The sequence below is a fragment of the Stylophora pistillata genome, chromosome 3, assembly GCF_964205215.1.
Source record: "Stylophora pistillata chromosome 3, jaStyPist1.2, whole genome shotgun sequence".
NCBI classification, from domain to species: domain Eukaryota; kingdom Metazoa; phylum Cnidaria; class Anthozoa; order Scleractinia; family Pocilloporidae; genus Stylophora; species Stylophora pistillata.
The window spans coordinates 40,938,986-40,960,984 of record NC_142521.1 but is presented as its reverse complement, the minus strand read 5'-3'; the positions used below and the strand labels follow the sequence as shown (position 1 = coordinate 40,960,984).

General features: G+C 41.3%; 1 protein-coding gene across 8 annotated transcripts in view; it reads left to right on the top strand.

Annotated features, from left to right (window-relative positions):
* LOC111343164 (uncharacterized) overlaps positions 1-21,999 on the top strand; it is a 119,860-nt gene that overhangs the window by 71,559 nt on the left and 26,302 nt on the right. For 5 of the 8 annotated variants that reach the window (XR_015999018.1, XM_088754368.1, XM_088754372.1 and 2 more), the window contains exons 102-138: positions 66-400; positions 589-826; positions 940-987; positions 1,087-1,296; positions 1,447-1,781; positions 1,972-2,209; positions 2,323-2,370; positions 2,470-2,679; positions 2,830-3,164; positions 3,355-3,592; positions 3,706-3,753; positions 3,852-4,061; positions 4,212-4,546; positions 4,737-4,974; positions 5,088-5,135; positions 5,234-5,443; positions 5,594-5,928; positions 6,119-6,356; positions 6,470-6,517; positions 6,616-6,825; positions 6,976-7,310; positions 7,501-7,738; positions 7,852-7,899; positions 7,998-8,207; positions 14,651-14,985; positions 15,430-15,667; positions 16,000-16,047; positions 16,799-17,145; positions 18,005-18,245; positions 18,793-18,804; positions 19,146-19,355; positions 19,771-20,105; positions 20,294-20,531; positions 20,645-20,692; positions 20,791-21,000; positions 21,151-21,485; positions 21,675-21,912. Coding sequence is in view for 7 of the 8 variants with exons in the window: in XM_088754368.1 (XP_088610494.1) it covers positions 66-400; positions 589-826; positions 940-987; positions 1,087-1,296; positions 1,447-1,781; positions 1,972-2,209; positions 2,323-2,370; positions 2,470-2,679; positions 2,830-3,164; positions 3,355-3,592; positions 3,706-3,753; positions 3,852-4,061; positions 4,212-4,546; positions 4,737-4,974; positions 5,088-5,135; positions 5,234-5,443; positions 5,594-5,928; positions 6,119-6,356; positions 6,470-6,517; positions 6,616-6,825; positions 6,976-7,310; positions 7,501-7,738; positions 7,852-7,899; positions 7,998-8,207; positions 14,651-14,985; positions 15,430-15,667; positions 16,000-16,047; positions 16,799-17,145; positions 18,005-18,245; positions 18,793-18,804; positions 19,146-19,355; positions 19,771-20,105; positions 20,294-20,531; positions 20,645-20,692; positions 20,791-21,000; positions 21,151-21,485; positions 21,675-21,912 (7,821 nt within the window). In the remaining variant the exon portion in view is untranslated. The other 3 variants (XM_088754371.1, XM_088754373.1, XM_088754374.1) reach the window with 3 other exon arrangements.

The following is a 21,999-nucleotide window of genomic DNA, read 5'->3' as shown; positions in this document are numbered from 1 at the left end:
CTCCAGTTTAAAGTGGCTCAGCGTGAAGTTTTTTTGTTACTGACTTCATTTTGTCTATTTTACAGACAAGGAATGCAGTCCAATCGTAGATATTGGATTTGTCATTGACTCATCTGGAAGCATTGGACGAAGGAACTGGGCAAGAATGAAGAGATTCCTAAAGGCGATGGTCAGCAAACTTGACATCAGTCCATCTAATACGCACATATCAGCTATTGCCTATAGCAACAATCCCAAGGTGGTGTACCGGTTTAACAACCGACAAGAAACAAGTGACGTCAACGCTGCATTCGACGGTATGCGTTGGCAGCGAGGCTTTACTTATACGGACAAAGCTATTTTGCTGGCGGAAAGTGATTTATACAAGCCTGCAAATGGCATGAGACCAAACGTTCCGAAGGTAAGGGGTTCTTTTGAATTGAGACTGTTACTTTCTGGTGTGTCTTGGTGATTTTTTTTTCTTTTGCATTGGTGCATTGTAAGTCTTTCCTATGTTAATAAACGGGCAGGGTATAGTGATAGAGTGTTGTTTAGACCAGCTGTGCCTATTTCCATTTCATGAGATCCCTTGAATTCTTTGTCCGTCAGGTTTTGATCGTCATCACCGATGGAGCGCAGACAACAACCAAAGCATACACCCCGCTACCAAGAGCATCTGCAGGTGTAAAGAGTAAAGGCGTAGCAGTCTATGCTATTGGAGTAGGCAAGGGAGCAATCGAGGCAGAGCTGAGAGAAATTGCATCCAGCCTACAAAATATCTATGTAGCAGCCTCTTTCAAGGAGCTCCACAACCTTGCAGTAGAAATACGGAAGAGACTCTGCGACGGTAAGTTTTGCTAATCATCAATAAAACTGGTCCAAGGCGCCACCGTGCGTCCTCCTAACATAGACAGTGGTTTATGTTTATCTTAAACGATATGTTATCTTTTTCTATTTCAGTGACTCCTCCTGCTACAACACCAACCCCAGCACCTACAACTCCCCCTGGTATATGCTATTCGACATCGTCTTTTATTATTGTTTCAGTATTTCCTTGCCTTTTGCTCATTTAAAATAATTAATGACGAAAATTTGTTTACTCTACAGATCCGTGCACGACTGTTGGCTGTAATGCGCCCTACAACATCGGTTGTAAAAATGTGAACAACACGGCTGAGTGCATCTGCCTCGACTGTCCCGACACAGCAAGCCCTGTCTGTACCTCAGATGATGTCCAGGACCGCTCTGAATGCCTTATGAAAAGGCAATCATGTGAAAGTGGTGAAATGGTAACTGTTGGAAAGAGCGGACCATGTGGTATGTGAATTCAACTAACTAAACCTGGAAGTCTTAGAAAACGTCCAGTTGTAAGGCCCAGTTCTAGTGTATCTCCAACTGGGTTTACTCCAGTTTAAGGTGCTCATCAAGAAATTTTTTGTAACTCACTTCCTTTTCTCTATTTTACAGACAAGGAATGCAGTCCAATCGTAGATATTGGATTTGTCATTGACTCATCTGGAAGCATTGGACGAAGGAACTGGGCAAGAATGAAGAGATTCCTAAAGGCGATGGTCAGCAAACTTGATATCAGTCCATCTAATACGCACATATCAGCTATTGCCTATAGCAACAATCCCAAGGTGGTGTACCGGTTTAACAACCGACAAGAAACAACTGACGTCAACGCTGCATTCGACGGTATGCGTTGGCAGCGAGGCTTTACTTATACGGACAAAGCTATTTTGCTGGCGGAAAGTGATTTATACAAGCCTGCAAATGGCATGAGACCAAACGTTCCGAAGGTAAGGAATTCTTTGCAATTGAGACTGTTACTTTCTGGTGTGTCTTGGTGATCTTTTTTTTTCTTTTGCATTGGTGCATTGTAAGTCTTTCTTATGTTAATAAACGGGCAGGGTATAGTGATAGAGTGCTGTTTAGACCAGCTGTGCCTATTTCCATTTCATGAGATCCCTTAAATTCTTTGTCCGTCAGGTTTTGATTGTCATCACCGATGGAGCGCAGACAACAACCAAAGCATACACCCCGCTACCAAGAGCATCTGCAGGTGTAAAGAGTAAAGGCGTAGCAGTCTATGCTATTGGAGTAGGCAAGGGAGCAATCGAGGCAGAGCTGAGAGAAATTGCATCCAGCCAACAAAATGTCTATGTAGCAGCCTCTTTCAAGGAGCTCCACAACCTTGCAGTAGAAATACGGAAGAGACTCTGCGACGGTAAGTTTTGCTAATCATCAATAAAACTGGTCCAAGGCGCCACCGTGCGTCCTCCTAACATAGACAGTGGTTTATGTTTATCTTAAACGATATGTTATCTTTTTCTATTTCAGTGACTCCTCCTGCTACAACACCAACCCCAGCACCTACAACTCCCCCTGGTATATGCTATTCGACATCGTCTTTTATTATTGTTTCAGTATTTCCTTGCCTTTTGCTCATTTAAAATAATTAATGACGAAAATTTGTTTACTCTACAGATCCGTGCACGACTGTTGGCTGTAATGCGCCCTACAACATCGGTTGTAAAAATGTGAACAACACGGCTGAGTGCATCTGCCTCGACTGTCCCGACACAGCAAGCCCTGTCTGTACCTCAGATGATGTCCAGGACCGCTCTGAATGCCTTATGAAAAGGCAATCATGTGAAAGTGGTGAAATGGTAACTGTTGGAAAGAGCGGACCATGTGGTATGTGAATTCAACTAACTAAACCTGGAAGTCTTAGAAAACGTCCAGTTGTAAGGCCCAGTTCTAGTGTATCTCCAACTGGGTTTACTCCAGTTTAAGGTGCTCATCAAGAAATTTTTTGTAACTCACTTCCTTTTCTCTATTTTACAGACAAGGAATGCAGTCCAATCGTAGATATTGGATTTGTCATTGACTCATCTGGAAGCATTGGACGAAGGAACTGGGCAAGAATGAAGAGATTCCTAAAGGCGATGGTCAGCAAACTTGATATCAGTCCATCTAATACGCACATATCAGCTATTGCCTATAGCAACAATCCCAAGGTGGTGTACCGGTTTAACAACCGACAAGAAACAACTGACGTCAACGCTGCATTCGACGGTATGCGTTGGCAGCGAGGCTTTACTTATACGGACAAAGCTATTTTGCTGGCGGAAAGTGATTTATACAAGCCTGCAAATGGCATGAGACCAAACGTTCCGAAGGTAAGGAGTTCTTTGCAATTGAGACTGTTACTTTCTGGTGTGTCTTGGTGATCTTTTTTTTTCTTTTGCATTGGTGCATTGTAAGTCTTTCTTATGTTAATAAACGGGCAGGGTATAGTGATAGAGTGCTGTTTAGACCAGCTGTGCCTATTTCCATTTCATGAGATCCCTTAAATTCTTTGTCCGTCAGGTTTTGATTGTCATCACCGATGGAGCGCAGACAACAACCAAAGCATACACCCCGCTACCAAGAGCATCTGCAGGTGTAAAGAGTAAAGGCGTAGCAGTCTATGCTATTGGAGTAGGCAAGGGAGCAATCGAGGCAGAGCTGAGAGAAATTGCATCCAGCCTACAAAATATCTATGTAGCAGCCTCTTTCAAGGAGCTCCACAACCTTGCAGTAGAAATACGGAAGAGACTCTGCGACGGTAAGTTTTGCTAATCATCAATAAAACTGGTCCAAGGCGCCACCGTGCGTCCTCCTAACATAGACAGTGGTTTATGTTTATCTTAAACGATATGTTATCTTTTTCTATTTCAGTGACTCCTCCTGCTACAACACCAACCCCAGCACCTACAACTCCCCCTGGTATATGCTATTCCAGATCGTCTTTCATTATTTTTTCGTATTTCCTTGCCTTTTGCTCATTTAAAATAATTAATGACAAAAATTTGTTTACTCTACAGATCCGTGCACGACTGTTGGCTGTAATGCGCCCTACAACATCGGTTGTAAAAATGTGAACAACACGGCTGAGTGCATCTGCCTCGACTGTCCCGAGACAGTCAGCCCTGTCTGTACCTTAGATGATGTCCAGGACCGCTCTGAATGCCTTATGAAAAGGCAATCATGTGAAAGTGGTGAAATGGTAACTGTTGGAAAGAGCGGACCATGTGGTATGTGAATTCAACTAACTAAACCTGGAAGTCTTAGAAAACGTCCAGTTGTAAGGCCCAGTTCTAGTGTATCTCCAACTGGGTTTACTCCAGTTTAAGGTGCTCATCAAGAAATTTTTTGTAACTCACTTCCTTTTCTCTATTTTACAGACAAGGAATGCAGTCCAATCGTAGATATTGGATTTGTCATTGACTCATCTGGAAGCATTGGACGAAGGAACTGGGCAAGAATGAAGAGATTCCTAAAGGCGATGGTCAGCAAACTTGACATCAGTCCATCTAATACGCACATATCAGCTATTGCCTATAGCAACAATCCCAAGGTGGTGTACCGGTTTAACAACCGACAAGAAACAAATGACGTCAACGCTGCATTCGACGGTATGCGTTGGCAGCGAGGCTTTACTTATACGGACAAAGCTATTTTGCTGGCGGAAAGTGATTTATACAAGCCTGCAAATGGCATGAGACCAAACGTTCCGAAGGTAAGGAGTTCTTTGCAATTGAGACTGTTACTTTCTGGTGTGTCTTTGTGATCTTTTTTTTTCTTTTGCATTGGTGCATTGTAAGTCTTTCTTATGTTAATAAACGGGCAGGGTATAGTGATAGAGTGTTGTTTAGACCAGCTGTGCCTATTTCCATTTCATGAGATCCCTTAAATTCTTTGTCCGTCAGGTTTTGATTGTCATCACCGATGGAGCGCAGACAACAACCAAAGCATACACCCCGCTACCAAGAGCATCTGCAGGTGTAAAGAGTAAAGGCGTAGCAGTCTATGCTATTGGAGTTGGCAAGGGAGCAATTGAGGCAGAGCTGAGAGAAATTGCATCCAGCCAACAAAATGTCTATCTAGCAGCCTCTTTCAAGGAGCTCCACAACCTTGCTGTAGAAATACGGAAGAGACTCTGCGACGGTAAGTTTTGCTAATCATCAATAAAACTGGTCCAAGGCGCCACCGTGCGTCCTCCTAACATAGACAGTGGTTTATGTTTATCTTAAACGTTATGTTATCTTTTTCTATTTCAGTGACTCCTCCTGCTACAACACCAACCCCAGCACCTACAACTCCCCCTGGTATATGCTATTCCAGATCGTCTTTCATTATTTTTTCGTATGTCCTTGCCTTTTGCTCATTTAAAATAATTAATTACGAAAATCCGTTTACTCTACAGATCCGTGCACGACTGTTGGCTGTAATGCGCCCTACAACATCGGTTGTAATAATGTGAACAACACGGCTGAGTGCATCTGCCTCGACTGTCCCGACACAGCCAGCCCTGTGTGTACCTCAGATGATGTCCAAGACCGCTCTGAATGCCTCATGAAAAGACAGTCGTGTGAAAGTGGTGAAATGGTAACTGTTGGAAAGAGCGGACCATGTGGTATGTGAATTCAACTAACTAAACCTGGAAGTCTTAGAAAACGTCCAGTTGTAAGGCCCAGTTCTAGTGTATCTCCAACTGGGTTTACTCCAGTTTAAGGTGCTCATCAAGAAATTTTTTGTAACTCACTTCCTTTTCTCTATTTTACAGACAAGGAATGCAGTCCAATCGTAGATATTGGATTTGTCATTGACTCATCTGGAAGCATTGGACGAAGGAACTGGGCAAGAATGAAGAGATTCCTAAAGGCGATGGTCAGCAAACTTGATATCAGTCCATCTAATACGCACATATCAGCTATTGCCTATAGCAACAATCCCAAGGTGGTGTACCGGTTTAACAACCGACAAGAAACAAATGACGTCAACGCTGCATTCGACGGTATGCGTTGGCAGCGAGGCTTTACTTATACGGACAAAGCTATTTTGCTGGCGGAAAGTGATTTATACAAGCCTGCAAATGGCATGAGACCAAACGTTCCGAAGGTAAGGAGTTCTTTGCAATTGAGACTGTTACTTTCTGGTGTGTCTTGGTGATCTTTTTTTTTCTTTTGCATTGGTGCATTGTAAGTCTTTCTTATGTTAATAAACGGGCAGGGTATAGTGATAGAGTGTTGTTTAGACCAGCTGTGCCTATTTCCATTTCATGAGATCCCTTAAATTCTTTGTCCGTCAGGTTTTGATTGTCATCACCGATGGAGCGCAGACAACAACCAAAGCATACACCCCGCTACCAAGAGCATCTGCAGGTGTAAAGAGTAAAGGCGTAGCAGTCTATGCTATTGGAGTTGGCAAGGGAGCAATTGAGGCAGAGCTGAGAGAAATTGCATCCAGCCAACAAAATGTCTATATAGCAGCCTCTTTCAAGGAGCTCCACAACCTTGCAGTAGAAATACGGAAGAGACTCTGCGACGGTAAGTTTTGCTAATCATCAATAAAACTGGTCCAAGGCGCCACCGTGCGTCCTCCTAACATAGACAGTGGTTTATGTTTATCTTAAACGATATGTTATCTTTTTCTATTTCAGTGACTCCTCCTGCTACAACACCAACCCCAGCACCTACAACTCCCCCTGGTATGTGCTATTCCAGATCGTCTTTCATTTGTTTTTCGTATGTCCTTGCCTTTTGCTCATTTAAAATAATTAATTACGAAAATCCGTTTACTCTACAGATCCGTGCACGACTGTTGGCTGTAATGCGCCCTACAACATCGGTTGTAAAAATGTGAACAACACGGCTGAGTGCATCTGCCTCGACTGTCCCGACACAGCCAGCCCTGTGTGTACCTCAGATGATGTCCAAGACCGCTCTGAATGCCTCATGAAAAGACAGTCGTGTGAAAGTGGTGAAATGGTAACTGTTGGAAAGAGCGGACCATGTGGTATGTGAATTCAACTAACTAAACCTGGAAGTCTTAGAAAACGTCCAGTTGTAAGGCCCAGTTCTAGTGTATCTCCAACTGGGTTTACTCCAGTTTAAGGTGCTCATCAAGAAATTTTTTGTAACTCACTTCCTTTTCTCTATTTTACAGACAAGGAATGCAGTCCAATCGTAGATATTGGATTTGTCATTGACTCATCTGGAAGCATTGGACGAAGGAACTGGGCAAGAATGAAGAGATTCCTAAAGGCGATGGTCAGCAAACTTGATATCAGTCCATCTAATACGCACATATCAGCTATTGCCTATAGCAACAATCCCAAGGTGGTGTACCGGTTTAACAACCGACAAGAAACAAATGACGTCAACGCTGCATTCGACGGTATGCGTTGGCAGCGAGGCTTTACTTATACGGACAAAGCTATTTTGTTGGCGGAAAGTGATTTATACAAGCCTGCAAATGGCATGAGACCAAACGTTCCGAAGGTAAGGAATTCTTTGCAATTGAGACTGTTACTTTCTGGTGTGTCTTGGTGATCTTTTTTTTTCTTTTGCATTGGTGCATTGTAAGTCTTTCTTATGTTAATAAACGGGCAGGGTATAGTGATAGAATATTGTTTATACCAGCTGTACCTATTTCCATTTCATGAGATCCCTTGAATTCTTTGTCCGTCAGGTTTTGATCGTCATCACCGATGGAGCGCAGACAACAACCAAAGCATACACCCCGCTACCAAGAGCATCTGCAGGTGTAAAGAGTAAAGGCGTAGCAGTCTATGCTATTGGAGTTGGCAAGGGAGCAATTGAGGCAGAGCTGAGAGAAATTGCATCCAGCCAACAAAATGTCTATATAGCAGCCTCTTTCAAGGAGCTCCACAACCTTGCAGTAGAAATACGGAAGAGACTCTGCGACGGTAAGTTTTGCTAATCATCAATAAAACTGGTCCAAGGCGCCACCGTGCGTCCTCCTAACATAGACAGTGGTTTATGTTTATCTTAAACGATATGTTATCTTTTTCTATTTCAGTGACTCCTCCTGCTACAACACCAACCCCAGCACCTACAACTCCCCCTGGTATATGCTATTCCAGATCGTCTTTCATTATTTTTTCGTATTTCCTTGCCTTTTGCTCATTTAAAATAATTAATTACGAAAATCCGTTTACTCTACAGATCCGTGCACGACTGTTGGCTGTAATGCGCCCTACAACATCGGTTGTAAAAATGTGAACAACACGGCTGAGTGCATCTGCCTCGACTGTCCCGACACAGCCAGCCCTGTGTGTACCTCAGATGATGTCCAAGACCGCTCTGAATGCCTCATGAAAAGACAGTCGTGTGAAAGTGGTGATATGGTGACTGTGTTAAAGAACGGACCTTGTGGTATGTGAATTCAGCTAACCAACCTTAGAAATTTTTAAAAAAGCCCAGTTGTAAGGCCGACTTACAGTTTATCTCCAACTGAATTTTCCCCGGTTTAAGACCAAATGTGCCCAAAAATCTAACATTTTCAAAATATGGTGGCAACAGCCAAGAATCGATTCAGCTCATATTCTCAAGTTAGGTATGTCTTTTGGTGAAACAAAGCACTGCATACTTCGTTTGGCTGAATATCAATTTTTTTTCGAGAAAATTGATAATAACTGAACTTCGCCAAAATGCCGCTTTTCAAGCCCAAGTTTCAGACGAATTTCGGAGCGTCGCGCCACGAATTGAAAACACTTGAACTAATAAAAAGTACCAAATCTTCAAAACGACAACATCAATACATATTTTGACATCAATTAGAGCAATTATTGATCGTTTATTTACACAATCTAATTGAATTGATGCGACCTTATTCTAACAAAATTTAGAATAGGAAAAAGTAAACCGTTATTTAACGTGCTAAATAATATAATCGACTAATAATCTGGCTTTTCGAAGGAGAAGTGTAATTCTTTTGGATCTCTAAAGTTTTTCTGGGGGAAATGATTCAGTGCGCTTTAATCAGTTGGATATAAAGTTAATAAAGTTTGATAAAGTTGGATAAAATGAGCTGATTTGATGGTGCCATCAGATAGTCGAAAATATACACCGCCTCTCGCAAACTCAATTTTTTCGCATTTTGCGTCCAACCTACAGCTTCTCTAACATAACATCATCTAACCGTTCACATTTCTTTATCGCAAAGAGGATTGCAGTCCTAGAATTGTTGCATTGCTCCCAAAAAAGCGATATATTTTGGCAGGACCGTTAACACCTCCAGAATGATTGTTTACAAAGCGTCTATCGGGATCGGGGTTTCACTTTTTCCATTTCGTTGAAAAGGGGGCTGTGATTACTTCATGTAAGAGATCTTTCTTAAAATATAACTGTGTCTTCAACCAAACTGCGGACCAAACGTTCGCGGAATATTGCAAGTTCGGAAACATGTTGCTCGTGTGCGGAATAACGCTAATTAATTCAGAATTTAGTCCACTGAAATCAACAACTCCGCAAAAATTCAACATTGAACTGGGAAGCACGTGGCCACAGGAACTAAGGTCGAGTGTTACATGTACGAACAGGAGCAAACAATTATCTAACTCCGATCCTTATTGAATTTATATTTTTATTTGGTAAAATTATTATCTAGGTGGATAAAGCTCATTTTAGGACAAAAAGAACGAAAGATAAACCTAGTTCGGTGATTAAAACAACTGCTTGCCACATATTACTCTATTTTACTGTTGATAAGTTTTCAACTTCCCTGCACTTTTACTTAATTTTCTTCCCTTGACAGTATGTTGTTTTCAAAATGAGTTACAGTCAAACCTATCAAATCAAATTCAGAGGGGTGTTTTTATCGCTAATCGCTGCCAATACACTGAGTATCTATAGAAACACTTGGTGCCTACTTTGTGCAAAAAGGAACCGGTCGAGATGACAGTTGCCTTGAACAGGGGTAAGATTTTTTTCAAAAATCAGAAAAGGAACCATTTTAAAGGATGGCGCTCGTTTCCCTGTTTTGCTATTGTTTTTCATTGATGACCCGCGGTCTCTGAGGAGATTGCAAACTGCTTTGATTTGAAAATTTCCTACGTTTCGTTTGCACATGTTTTTGTTGGTTGATTAAATAATTTATAAGTAGTTTTTAGGAAGCTGAAAGATTGAATCGTATTTTTTTTCTCTTCCTTAATATTTTAATGTCTATTGATTGTTTTATTAATTACAGAAATTACCTTGAACCTGGCATTTTTGTTTACTAATAAAACGAATCGCAGAGAAAAGATGTGAACTCTGCAACAGCATTGGGTGTCTTTCTCCTTATAAGGATGTCTGCTGCTCGTTCAAAACTATAGTATGAGTACACTGTGACTTCGACAAACGATCCAGAAAACGGGAAACGGTAATTACACCTCTTCTCGCCTGTTCAAGGAGGATTGATAGCCACTCCGCTAGTCTCGGTTTTTCCGGGCCAAAAGACGAAGTTGACCTAATTCTTAGCCGAGCAGCCATATTCTCTCCTCCTGTTAACGTGCATTCCATAACAATTTGTCCCTCACTTAGTGCAAAGCTTTGTTTGGGGTGGACAAGACGCTCTAGTTCGAGGCGCCGAGTTCCTTCTGATATATCAAACCATGCTCTATAACATGTCGCCATATAATGCATTGATTGGCTTTGGACTTCTATGAGAAGTAGTCATTGACTTTTTCAATTTACTATCTTGGAAGGAAAGATTAAAGAGATAGGCACAACATGGGTTTGTTTACTTTCTTTTTTTTTCTAGTTAAATCTAGATGTCAGTCTCTTTCCAATGGGCGTGAACATTCTGGTCTGACCAGACAACAGGCTTACGTTAAATTTGTCATTACGCTTCAGCTACGCTCTATAATATATCGCCATATAATGCATTGATGGCTTTCGACCCGACCATATTTGAGGGGGATAGATTTCTGCTTACTTGGCTACCTACTTGGGCAAGAATACTAAATAACTAACTAGTTGAGTTAATTTTTCAAAGCCACTGTTTTAAAAATGCAAGTCCTTGATGAAGGTATACCGACACGCACTCGAGTCTGCTGTATCAGATGGTGCAGTGATAACGCGAGTTCTGAGATACGCCGAAATGGTTTTATTTCCAGAGGTGACCTTTTTTGTGAATATGAGAACGTACTTCCTGCGCCGTAGTCTTACTACCGGCACGAGTAACTAACAAGGCGCAGTAGCCTCTGGGAAAGAACTGCTACAAATATAAAGCTGTTGAACGTTGGATAATAGAAACATTTTAGCCAAAGTTGTGGTTTTCCAGATTTGACCCTCATAAATCTTCTTTCAAATAAACAAATATTCGAAGCCGGCACTTTTCTCTGTTGCACATCTGCAGTGACGGGCTATGCCCTTTCCAGATCTTTCGCTCTATTTGTCTTAAAATGAGCTTTATTCATCGAAGTACCATAAAACATTCAAATGTGATATATTAAATTATGATCGGAGTTAGATAATTATTTGCTCCTGTTTCGTATATACTCATCCTCGGAGACCCAGGGGCAGTGAGTCGATTTCAAGTTAAGGGCAAAAGAGCCCCTGGGGACATTGTCTTACAAGACTAGTTCCAAACGGTCGCAGTCGTTCTGGCATCTGATTGGTGCCAGAAAATCTTTGTGTTTTTCTGCCCAATCAGAGTGAAGTGTCGTTTGGAGTCCTTTCGAGTCTTTTAACACGCAAATGTACAACAAGCTCTGTTGCTCGCTATGTTTATCACGGCCATGCGACGAAGCTTTGCCCGAGGTGAAAAGTTTCAGTCTCAGCACACAATGTAAGAGAAATCGATCAGATTGTCAGCGAAATCTTACCGGAAATTATACTGAATACTTTCGCAGGTATCACAAGAGAACGAGTTTAAAAGTTTGCGAGGTTCGCATAAAACATAATGGTTGCAGGCATTGATATGTCGCTTTAAACGTTAGATGAGATATAAGCTTAAATCTTTTTAGATTTTTTGGAAAATTTGTTGTGACTGAAACTTTTCCAATCCCGTGAAGTTATTTCGTCGCACGGGCCACGCAGGTATGTCAAGCAACTGGCGCTTATGCTTACGTAGCTTTCTGTGCGCGCCAAATTCCAATCGTTGCCTTGTAGTAAAGTCTTTACAATATGGCCAAACTTGCAGATAACGTCAAGTACGTGGACGACCTCCTGCAAGCGCTTAAAGAAAGCTTAGCTGTGTTTCCGGTTATCGAATTAAAATCTGAACTAAAACTAATCATCGAGAACATCGTGGAAAGGAGATATGTTTTCGGACAGTTACCGAAGGGGTTTGGAGAAAGTTTAATCTTTCAACTGCTGCGTTGAGTGTTGAAATTCTTGAGCTCGAAAGGCTACGGATTCTCTTCTAGTTCCTTGGTCATTGTCATTTCACCTCTTTTGTCGATTGTTGAAGACCAAGTTAATTACCTTTGATCATTTGGAATCGATGCTGCTTTCATTAGGAAAAACAAAACCAAAGACCAAGAAATATTGGATGGAAAGGGCGGGCTTGCATTATTGTAAATGTCAGCTTAGTACAGGGTTATCTACCCACATCTAATAAACAAAAGTTTCCACGTTTAGCTTTTATTTTTAATTTTTCAAACGAAGATTGGATTAAATTTTGGCCGAGCGTGCACAAAAAATGCGTAAGCGCCAGTTGCTCGACACACCTGCGTGGCCCGTGCGACGAAATAACTTCACGGGATTGGAAAAGTTTCAGTGACAGCAAATTATACAAAAACTCTTGAAAGCTTTAGGCTTACATCTCATCTAACGTTTAAAGCGACATATCAATGCTTGCAACCATTGTGTTTTATGCGAACCTCGCAAACTTTTAAACTCGTTCTCTTGTCATACCTGCGAAAGTATTCAGTATAATTTCCGGTAAGATTTCGCGGACAATCTGATCGATTTCTCTTACATTGTGTGCTGAGACTGAAACTATTCACCTCGGGCAAAGCTTCGTCGCACGGCCCAAACAGTCATAGCGAGCAACAGAGCTTGTTGAATATTTGCGTTTAAACCACACGAAAAGACTCCCAACGACACTTCACTCTGATTGGGGAGAAAACACAAAGATTTTCTGGCACCAATCAGATGCCAGAACGATTGCGACCCTTTGGAACTAGTCTTGTAAGACAATGTCCCCAGGGGCTCTTCTGCCCTTAACTTGAAATCGACTCACTGCCCCTGGGTCTCCGAGGATGGTATATACTACACTCGACCTGAGATCCTGTCGCCACGTGCTTCACAGTCCCATGTTTTCTTTTTGCGTTTTATTTCAGTAGATCTCATTTTGAATTAATTAGCGTTATTCCACACACGAGAGACATGTTTCAGAAGCAGCAACATTCCGCTTACATTTAGACTTATATTTAAACAAAGATCTCTTACGTGAAGTATTTCAACGAAACGGGAACAGAGAAACCCCGAGATACGCTTTGTAAACAATAATTATCAGGAGGTGTTGACTATTCTGCCAAGTTATTGCTATTGTGGGAGCAACGCAACAATTCTAGCACTACAATCCCCTTTTGTAATACAGCAATATGGACGGTAAGATGATATTATGTTAACTAAGCTGTAGATTGGACGTAAATCGAGCCTCCCGGTTAACTCAATTGGTTAGAGCGCTGGACTGTTGTGCGGGAGGTCGAGGTCGATGGTTCGAGCCCCGGCCGGATCAACACTCAAGGTCTTAAAATAACTGAGGAGAATGCGCTACCTTTCTAAAATATAAAGAAATGGATAGACATTCTAGTCTTCTCGGATAAGGACGAATAGACCGTAGGTCCTCTCTCCTGCATCTATTAATTAGTTAATTTGGTTAGGCAGGGGTTGTTACAGAACCCACTCACGAGATTACTGTGATGTAGTCTGGCCTGTTTACTGGGAATTGGGGGAAAGGGGGCATCTTCAAATAACTGTCCTTCGATTGTTTGTAAACTCCTGATGCAGTCCGGCCAAAGTCCCCCGAAAAGTGTTGTGATGCGCATTTCATCATATCCACATGTTAAATTGCAAAATATAAATATTAAATTATTATTATTATTATTATTATTATTATTATTAAAGTTGAGTTTGCGTGTGAATGTGTTTACTTTCGATTAACTGACGGCACCGTGAAATCAGCTCTATTTATCCAACTTTAAAATTTGAATACATCGTACTGAATCATTTCCCCAAAAAATACTTTGGAGATCCAAAAGAACTACACTACACGCCTTCCAAAAGCTAGATATTCAGTCGATTATATCACTTAGCACATGGTTAAATAACGGGTTACTTTTGACCTATTTTTTATCTCGTTAAAGGAAGGTCGAATAAATTCAATTAGGTTGTGTAAATAAACGATCAAGAATTGTTCAAATTCCTGTCAACCTATGCATTGATGTTGTTTTTTAAGATTTGCTACGTTTTATCGGTCCAAGTGTTTTCAATTCGTGGCACAACGCCCCTAGATTAGTCTGAAAATTCTGAGCTTCAAAAGCGGCATTCTGGCGAAATTCAGTGATCGATTTCCTCGAAAAAATCGATCTTCAGCCAAACGAAGTAGGTAGTGCCTTGTTTCGCCATGATATCTACCTAACTTGAGAATATGAGCCGAATCAATTTTTTTGCCAGACATATATAAAGTGCATGGACAATCAAACTCTGAAACAAGTTGCCTTCTCCACTTTGAAAAGTTTGGCGTGATGCCTTGGTTTTCTATTCGTTTTCTGAACCGAATTTGAGTGTCTTTAAAATGATGAATGCACCTTAACAGAGGCAGAAGTTCTTGATCTTTAAAGAATCTCAACCTTGTAATCAGTGTAGTATTTGAATGTTTCCAGAAAATGAATGCAGACCAATCGCAGATATTGGATTTGTCATTGACTCATCTGGAAGCATTGGACGGAGTAACTGGGGAAGGATGAAGCGATTCCTCAAAGCATTGGTCAGCAAACTTGACATTAGTGCGTCGAATACACACATATCTGCTGTTGCTTATAGCAACAAACCCAAGGTGGTGTATCGGTTTAATAACCGCCAAGGAACAGATGACGTCAATAGTGCGTTTGACGGTATGCGTTGGCAGCGTGGCCTCACGTACACAGACAAGGCTCTTTTGCTTGCAAACAGTGATTTGTTCCAGACTGCTAACGGCATGAGACCAAATGTTGGAAAGGTGGGTATATATTTCTTTGTTGTGACTTTACTCATTTGTATCCGATAACTGTTTTAACTTATTTGTAAGTATTTTTTGTGTTTTCATCTAGAAATCAGCTAAAATAGAATTCTTGTAGAGATGATTTATGATAAATCTTTTCGTGGCTACTGCCTCACGTTGGATGCGAAGCCAGATATTTTATCAATGAGAGTGAGTGAATGTAACAATACGATTCCGTTCTTGACCCAATTTTCACCCGATATTTCCTGGTTCTTTTTTTTTTCGGAGTATCTTTGAAGTTCAACTTTCGCACTTGATACACAACTAGGTTCTATCCTTTTTTATTCTTGATTGCTTCCATGGTCAGGTGTTGGTTGTTGATCGAAGGAGTGAGTAATTTAATGACTCAGTTCTTCACTTTCCTGTGTCCTTAAAATCACTTTGAATGTTTCTTTCTGTTAGGTTTTGATTGTAATCACTGATGGAGAACAGACAAAAACCAAAGCCTTCACCGAACTAACTGTAGCGTCACAGGGTGTAAAGAACAAAGGAGTCGTAGTTTATGCAATTGGAGTTGGCAAAGGAGCAAATGAACCAGAGCTTAGAGAAATTGCATCGAATCAAGACCATGTCTACGTGTCAGGATCTTTCAAGGAACTCCAGGCCCTCGCTGTTCGGATCAGGGGGAGGCTCTGCAACGGTCAGAATAATAATAATCAATTTTATGACTTTTATGAAGCACGCAGTGACGCTTAAAAAAGAATTAGAGTTAAGTGCAGTCTGGGGCATCTACCAGTTACCGATCAAAAGCCCCCAACCTTCCCGAAGGATTGTGATCCCCTTTCATTTAAGATTTATCTGTATATGGCAAAGGTGTATCCCACCTCTTTAAAGAGGACAAACAATATTGGATATTGGAATATCGTTGAGTCTTTATAGAGCGAAATAATTTAATTGGAAAAACAAGGCAAAACTGCATTGTTACGTATTTTGTATCAATCGTTTTTATTTGGTTTCTCTCATTTCTTCCAGTTCCACCTCCACCTACGACATTACCTCCCACAACGCCGACACCAACGGGTAGGTTACTCTTTATCGTCAAACTAATTCACAGCGTATTCCAGGGAATATTATTCATTTACGTCTTGTTCTGTTCTTATGGTCGGTGGATTTCCACCGAGTCATAGTTTTTGGAACAATATTGCAAATAGAGCTCAATTTTGAAGGCAGGCATTCTGCCCAGCTTCTTTACCCCTTTAGCAGCGCTCCATATTCAAGGGGTGTTTTACCACGATGAACAGTTTAAAACACAACTAACTATGGAAATAGTCATTACTAGGCACCTTGCTTTTCTTTAGTTGGGGAAGACAATGTGGTGGCCAATTTCCGTTTTCAGGCGGGACGCCTAATCCTTTTTCACCAGGTTACGGAACAAGTATGATTTTTTTTCTCCTCCCACACCAAGCATATGGAGAAAACGAGTAACTTGCTAATTTGCTCTAGCTGACAGCGAGCGCCATTGCCGCTGAAGCTCGCACTTAACTAAATTAGGCGAAAAAGACAGGGGTCGCCACCTAGGCTTTTTTTAATCCGTTTCAAGCTTAGTTGATACCGCTAGCTCCGAAAAGTTTGTTCACTCGCGCAACTTTCCTCCTTCCCACTCCAAAGAAAGAAGACGCTTTGGAAGGTGGGGTGTTGGGCGACATTCCGTAGAGCAGTTGTTAAGGTGACTATCGTTTGCATGAGTAGGGAGGATATTGTAGTTAGCAAGTTACTGCGAGTTGGTATAAGTTTAGTTAATTTCTTGGTTTTTCTATTTTGAATCGTTCAGAATTTGTGTGCGAGGCTGTGGCAGACGTGGCTTTCATTGTAGATTCATCAGGAAGTATTGGACGTCTAAACTGGAGGAGAATGAAATCTTTCCTGAAAGACATGGTCAAAGCTTTTAATGTGGGCCCTGATAAAACACACATTGCAGTGGTTGCCTACAGTACAAAAGCAGTTGTTGAGATCAAATTTAACACGCTTCAAGGTTCCGAAATAACAGCGGCAGGATACAATGCTAAGATTGATAGAATTAGATTCCAGAGAGGGTTCACTTTTATCGACAAAGCTCTGACTCTTGCGGAAAAAGACATATTCACAGAAGCAGGAGGAATGAGAAGAAATGTACCCAAGGTAAACTAGCAACTTTCACGACTCGAGTTTTACTCAGAGGTAAACTTAAGGACTGCGAATGGTCCATAGGATGCGTACAGGCCAAATGCTTAGCTCAGTGGACACCAGACTGAGAGATTTAGGTTCGAGCACTGACATTCTCAATGTGCTATGTTCTTGGTAAAGACAATTATTATAATTTAATCTCGCATAGCTTCTCTGATCTCAGGGATGTAAATACCAGCAGGATTTACTTTTTTATTAGTGGAAAGTCATAGTCGGTAAATAGATGGTGGCAGAGAGTTAACACTACGTTGAGATTAGAAACATATTTTACAAAAAAATATATTTTTAGAGTATTTGTTATAGTCTTCCAAACCCAGTGGTCCATTACAACGAGAAATTTACCGGTTTCTGAACATCGTTACCCACTCATTTTCCCGATAGGACGATGCGATTTGTCAAGTTGTGTTGACATTTCCCCATTTACCATTACCCATTCTTGTGGAGACAGGACTGTCAGGGCAAAATGTCGTTCTCAAGGAAATAACCCATTCATCAGACTAGGACCCAAATACATTTCTTTCTGGAGACCCAGTGCGTTTTCGAAAAAGCTGCAGTACTTAACTTGCATGAAAAATAATACAAAATAAACCAATACAAACAAGATTTCATAAGCTGGGAAATCAGGTTATTGGTGATTTACGATCTGTCGACACGGATAGAGATTGATAGGGTTGTCCACCCTTCGAACAACCGAGGCGTGGTGGCTAAGTAACCCTCACACCCCATCCGGTGTTCTGCAAACATGTGACAAATGTTCTTGGACTCTGATTAACAAATATCCCATAGGAATGACTGATAAATTCATCTTTTGCAGATTGCAATCGTCATTACCGACGGTCAGCAGACCACGGATAGAGGGCCTTTCCGAAATATGAGAGATGCGTCAAGTGGCATTAAATATCAGAAAGTTACGGTATACTCACTTGGTATTGGAAAGAACGTTGATCGGCAGCAGCTAGAAGATATTGCCTCTTCAAGTAGCAAAGTATTTGTTGCTGAGAGTTTTAAGACACTTGCTACTTATGCACAGACAATTGTGCAGAGCTCATGTCCTGGTAAGTCCTCTTTACCAACGGCGCTGACAGAGGCGTCTTCTAACTTTTAAGTCCTTAGTGGAATGAATGTCTTACAAGGAAACTGAAAAAAGTTATTTCTCGTCATCTTTATGATTATCGTCGAGTTCTTTTTTTTTCCCCAAGATGTTCGTTTCTTTTATATACATCTATTTTCTAGCACGATTGTTTTTTTTTTTATTATTATTATTATCTTTTATCTTGGTTTGTTTGGTTATTCACTACCTGCATGCCTGGTTGTTTGCTTCTTTAGCAAGCTTGTTTGTTGCTCGCTTACTTAATAACCACACGTTACTGCGTATATTTCTGTGTTTGTGTTCCCTTAGTTTCATAGTGAAAAAAAAAGCAGGAAGAGAAATACTAGCAGTTTGATAATAACTTGATTTAAACACTCCTTTGTACCTCCACAATTCCCTTCACCTCTCCCAGAAATACTTTGCCAAGAAAGTTTAATAAAGTGAGAACAAGACCATCTCTATCACAACGTTTCCTTATCTGACCTTGTTTTCTTCCTCCGTTTCCCTTTCAGCCTCAGCTAAAGGTAAGTGTTCTCAAGACTTGTTTTTATTCCAAACTTTTCTTGATTCCAAGGAAAATATACAGTATCTGCTTTAACCTTCAAAAATAAAATGACCTGGTTCTGCCGATCTCGAAAATTGACCAAGAAGCAAAGTATTCGTTGCTGAGAGTTTTAAGACACTTGCTCCTTATGCACACACAATTGTGCAGAACTCGTGTCCTGGTAAGTCCTCTTCACCAACGGCGCTGACAGAGGCGTCTTCTAATTTTGAAGTCCTTAGTGGAATGAATGTCTTACGATGAAACTGAAAAAAATTATCACTCGTTATCTTTATGATTATTTTCAAATTGGTTTCCTTGCAGATCCGTGCACGACCGTTGGCTGTAACGCGCCCTACAACATCGGTTGTAAAAATGTGAACAACACGGCTGAGTGCATCTGCCCCGACTGTCCCGACACAGTCAGCCCTGTGTGTACCTCAGATGATGTCCAGGACCGCTCTGAATGCCTCATGAAAAGACAGTCGTGTGAAAGTGGTGATATGGTGACTGTGTTAAAGAACGGACCTTGTGGTATGTGAATTCGGCTAGCTGACCTTAGAAATTTTACAAAACGCCCAGTTGTAAGACCGACTTACAGTTTATCTCCAACTAAGTTTTCCCCAGTTTAAGAGCAAATGTGGCCAAAAATCTAACATTTTCAAAATATGCTGGCAACAGCCAAGAATCGATTCAGCTCATATTCTCAAGTTGGGTAGGTCTTTTGGTGAAACAAAGCACTGCATACTTCGTTTGACTAAATATCGATTTTTTTTCGAGAAAATCCATAATAACTGAATAACTAAACCTAAGTAACTAAACCTGGAAGTCTTGGAAAACATCCAGTTGTAAGGCCCAGTTCTAGTGTATCTCCAACTGGGTTTACTCCAGTTTAAGGTGCTCATCATGAAATTTTTTTGTCACTGACTTCATTTTGTCTATTTTACAGACAAGGAATGCAGTCCAATCGTAGATATTGGATTTGTCATTGACTCATCTGGAAGCATTGGACGAAGGAACTGGGCAAGAATGAAGAGATTCCTAAAGTCCATGGTCAGCAAATTTGATATCAGTCCATCTAAAACGCACATATCAGCTATTGCCTATAGCAACAATCCAAAGGTGGTGTACCGGTTTAACAACCGACAAGAAACAAATGACGTCAACGCTGCATTCGACGGTATGCGTTGGCAGCGAGGCTTTACTTATACGGACAAAGCTATTTTGCTGGCGGAAAGTGATTTATACAAGCCTGCAAATGGCATGAGACCAAACGTTCCGAAGGTAAGGGGTTCTTTGCAATTGAGACTGTTACTTTCTGGTGTGTCTTGGTGATTTTTTTTTCTTTTGCATTGGTGCATTGTAAGTCTTTCCTATGTTAATAAACGGGCAGGGTATAGTGATAGAGTGTTGTTTAGACCAGCTGTGCCTATTTCCATTTCATGAGATCCCTTAAATTCTTTGTCCGTCAGGTTTTGATTGTCATCACCGATGGAGCGCAGACAACAACCAAAGCATACACCCCGCTACCAAGAGCATCTGCAGGTGTAAAGAGTAAAGGCGTAGCAGTCTATGCTATTGGAGTTGGCAAGGGAGCAATTGAGGCAGAGCTGAGAGAAATTGCATCCAGCCTACAAAATGTCTATGTAGCAGCCTCTTTCAAGGAGCTCCACAACCTTGCAGTAGAAATACGGAAGAGACTCTGCGACGGTAAGTTTTGCTAATCATCAATAAAACTGGTCCAAGGCGCCACCGTGCGTCCTCCTAACATAGACAGTGGTTTATGTTTATCTTAAACGATATGTTATCTTTTTCTATTTCAGTGACTCCTCCTGCTACAACACCAACCTCAGCACCTACAACTCCCCCTGGTATATGCTATTCCAGATCGTCTTTCATTATTTTTTCGTATGTCCTTGCCTTTTGCTCATTTAAAATAATTAACTACGAAAATCCGTTTACTCTACAGATCCGTGCACGACTGTTGGCTGTAATGCGCCCTACAACATCGGTTGTAAAAATGTGAACAACACGGCTGAGTGCATCTGCCTCGACTGTCCCGACACAGCCAGCCCTGTGTGTACCTCAGATGATGTCCAAGACCGCTCTGAATGCCTCATGAAAAGACAGTCGTGTGAAAGTGGTGAAATGGTAACTGTTGGAAAGAGCGGACCATGTGGTATGTGAATTCAACTAACTAAACCTGGAAGTCTTAGAAAACGTCCAGTTGTAAGGCCCAGTTCTAGTGTATCTCCAACTGGGTTTACTCCAGTTTAAGGTGCTCATCAAGAAATTTTTTGTAACTCACTTCCTTTTCTCTATTTTACAGACAAGGAATGCAGTCCAATCGTAGATATTGGATTTGTCATTGACTCATCTGGAAGCATTGGACGAAGGAACTGGGCAAGAATGAAGAGATTCCTAAAGGCGATGGTCAGCAAACTTGATATCAGTCCATCTAATACGCACATATCAGCTATTGCCTATAGCAACAATCCCAAGGTGGTGTACTGGTTTAACAACCGACAAGAAACAAGTGACGTCAACGCTGCATTCGACGGTATGCGTTGGCAGCGAGGCTTTACTTATACGGACAAAGCTATGTTGCTGGCGGAAAGTGATTTATACAAGCCTGCAAATGGCATGAGACCAAACGTTCCGAAGGTAAGGAGTTCTTTGCAATTGAGACTGTTACTTTCTGGTGTGTCTTGGTGATTTTTTTTTTGTTTTCCATTGGTGCATTGTAAGTCTTTCCTATGTTAATAAACGGGCAGGGTATAGTGATAGAATATTGTTTATACCAGCTGTACCTATTTCCATTTCATGAGATCCCTTGAATTCTTTGTCCGTCAGGTTTTGATCGTCATCACCGATGGAGCGCAGACAACAACCAAAGCATACACCCCGCTACCAAGAGCATCTGCAGGTGTAAAGAGTAAAGGCGTAGCAGTCTATGCTATTGGAGTTGGCAAGGGAGCAATTGAGGCAGAGCTGAGAGAAATTGCATCCAGCCTACAAAATGTCTATGTAGCAGCCTCTTTCAAGGAGCTCCACAACCTTGCAGTAGAAATACGGAAGAAACTCTGCGACGGTAAGTTTTGCTAATCATCAATAAAACTGGTCCAAGGCGCCACCGTGCGTCCTCCTAACATAGACAGTGGTTTATGTTTATCTTAAA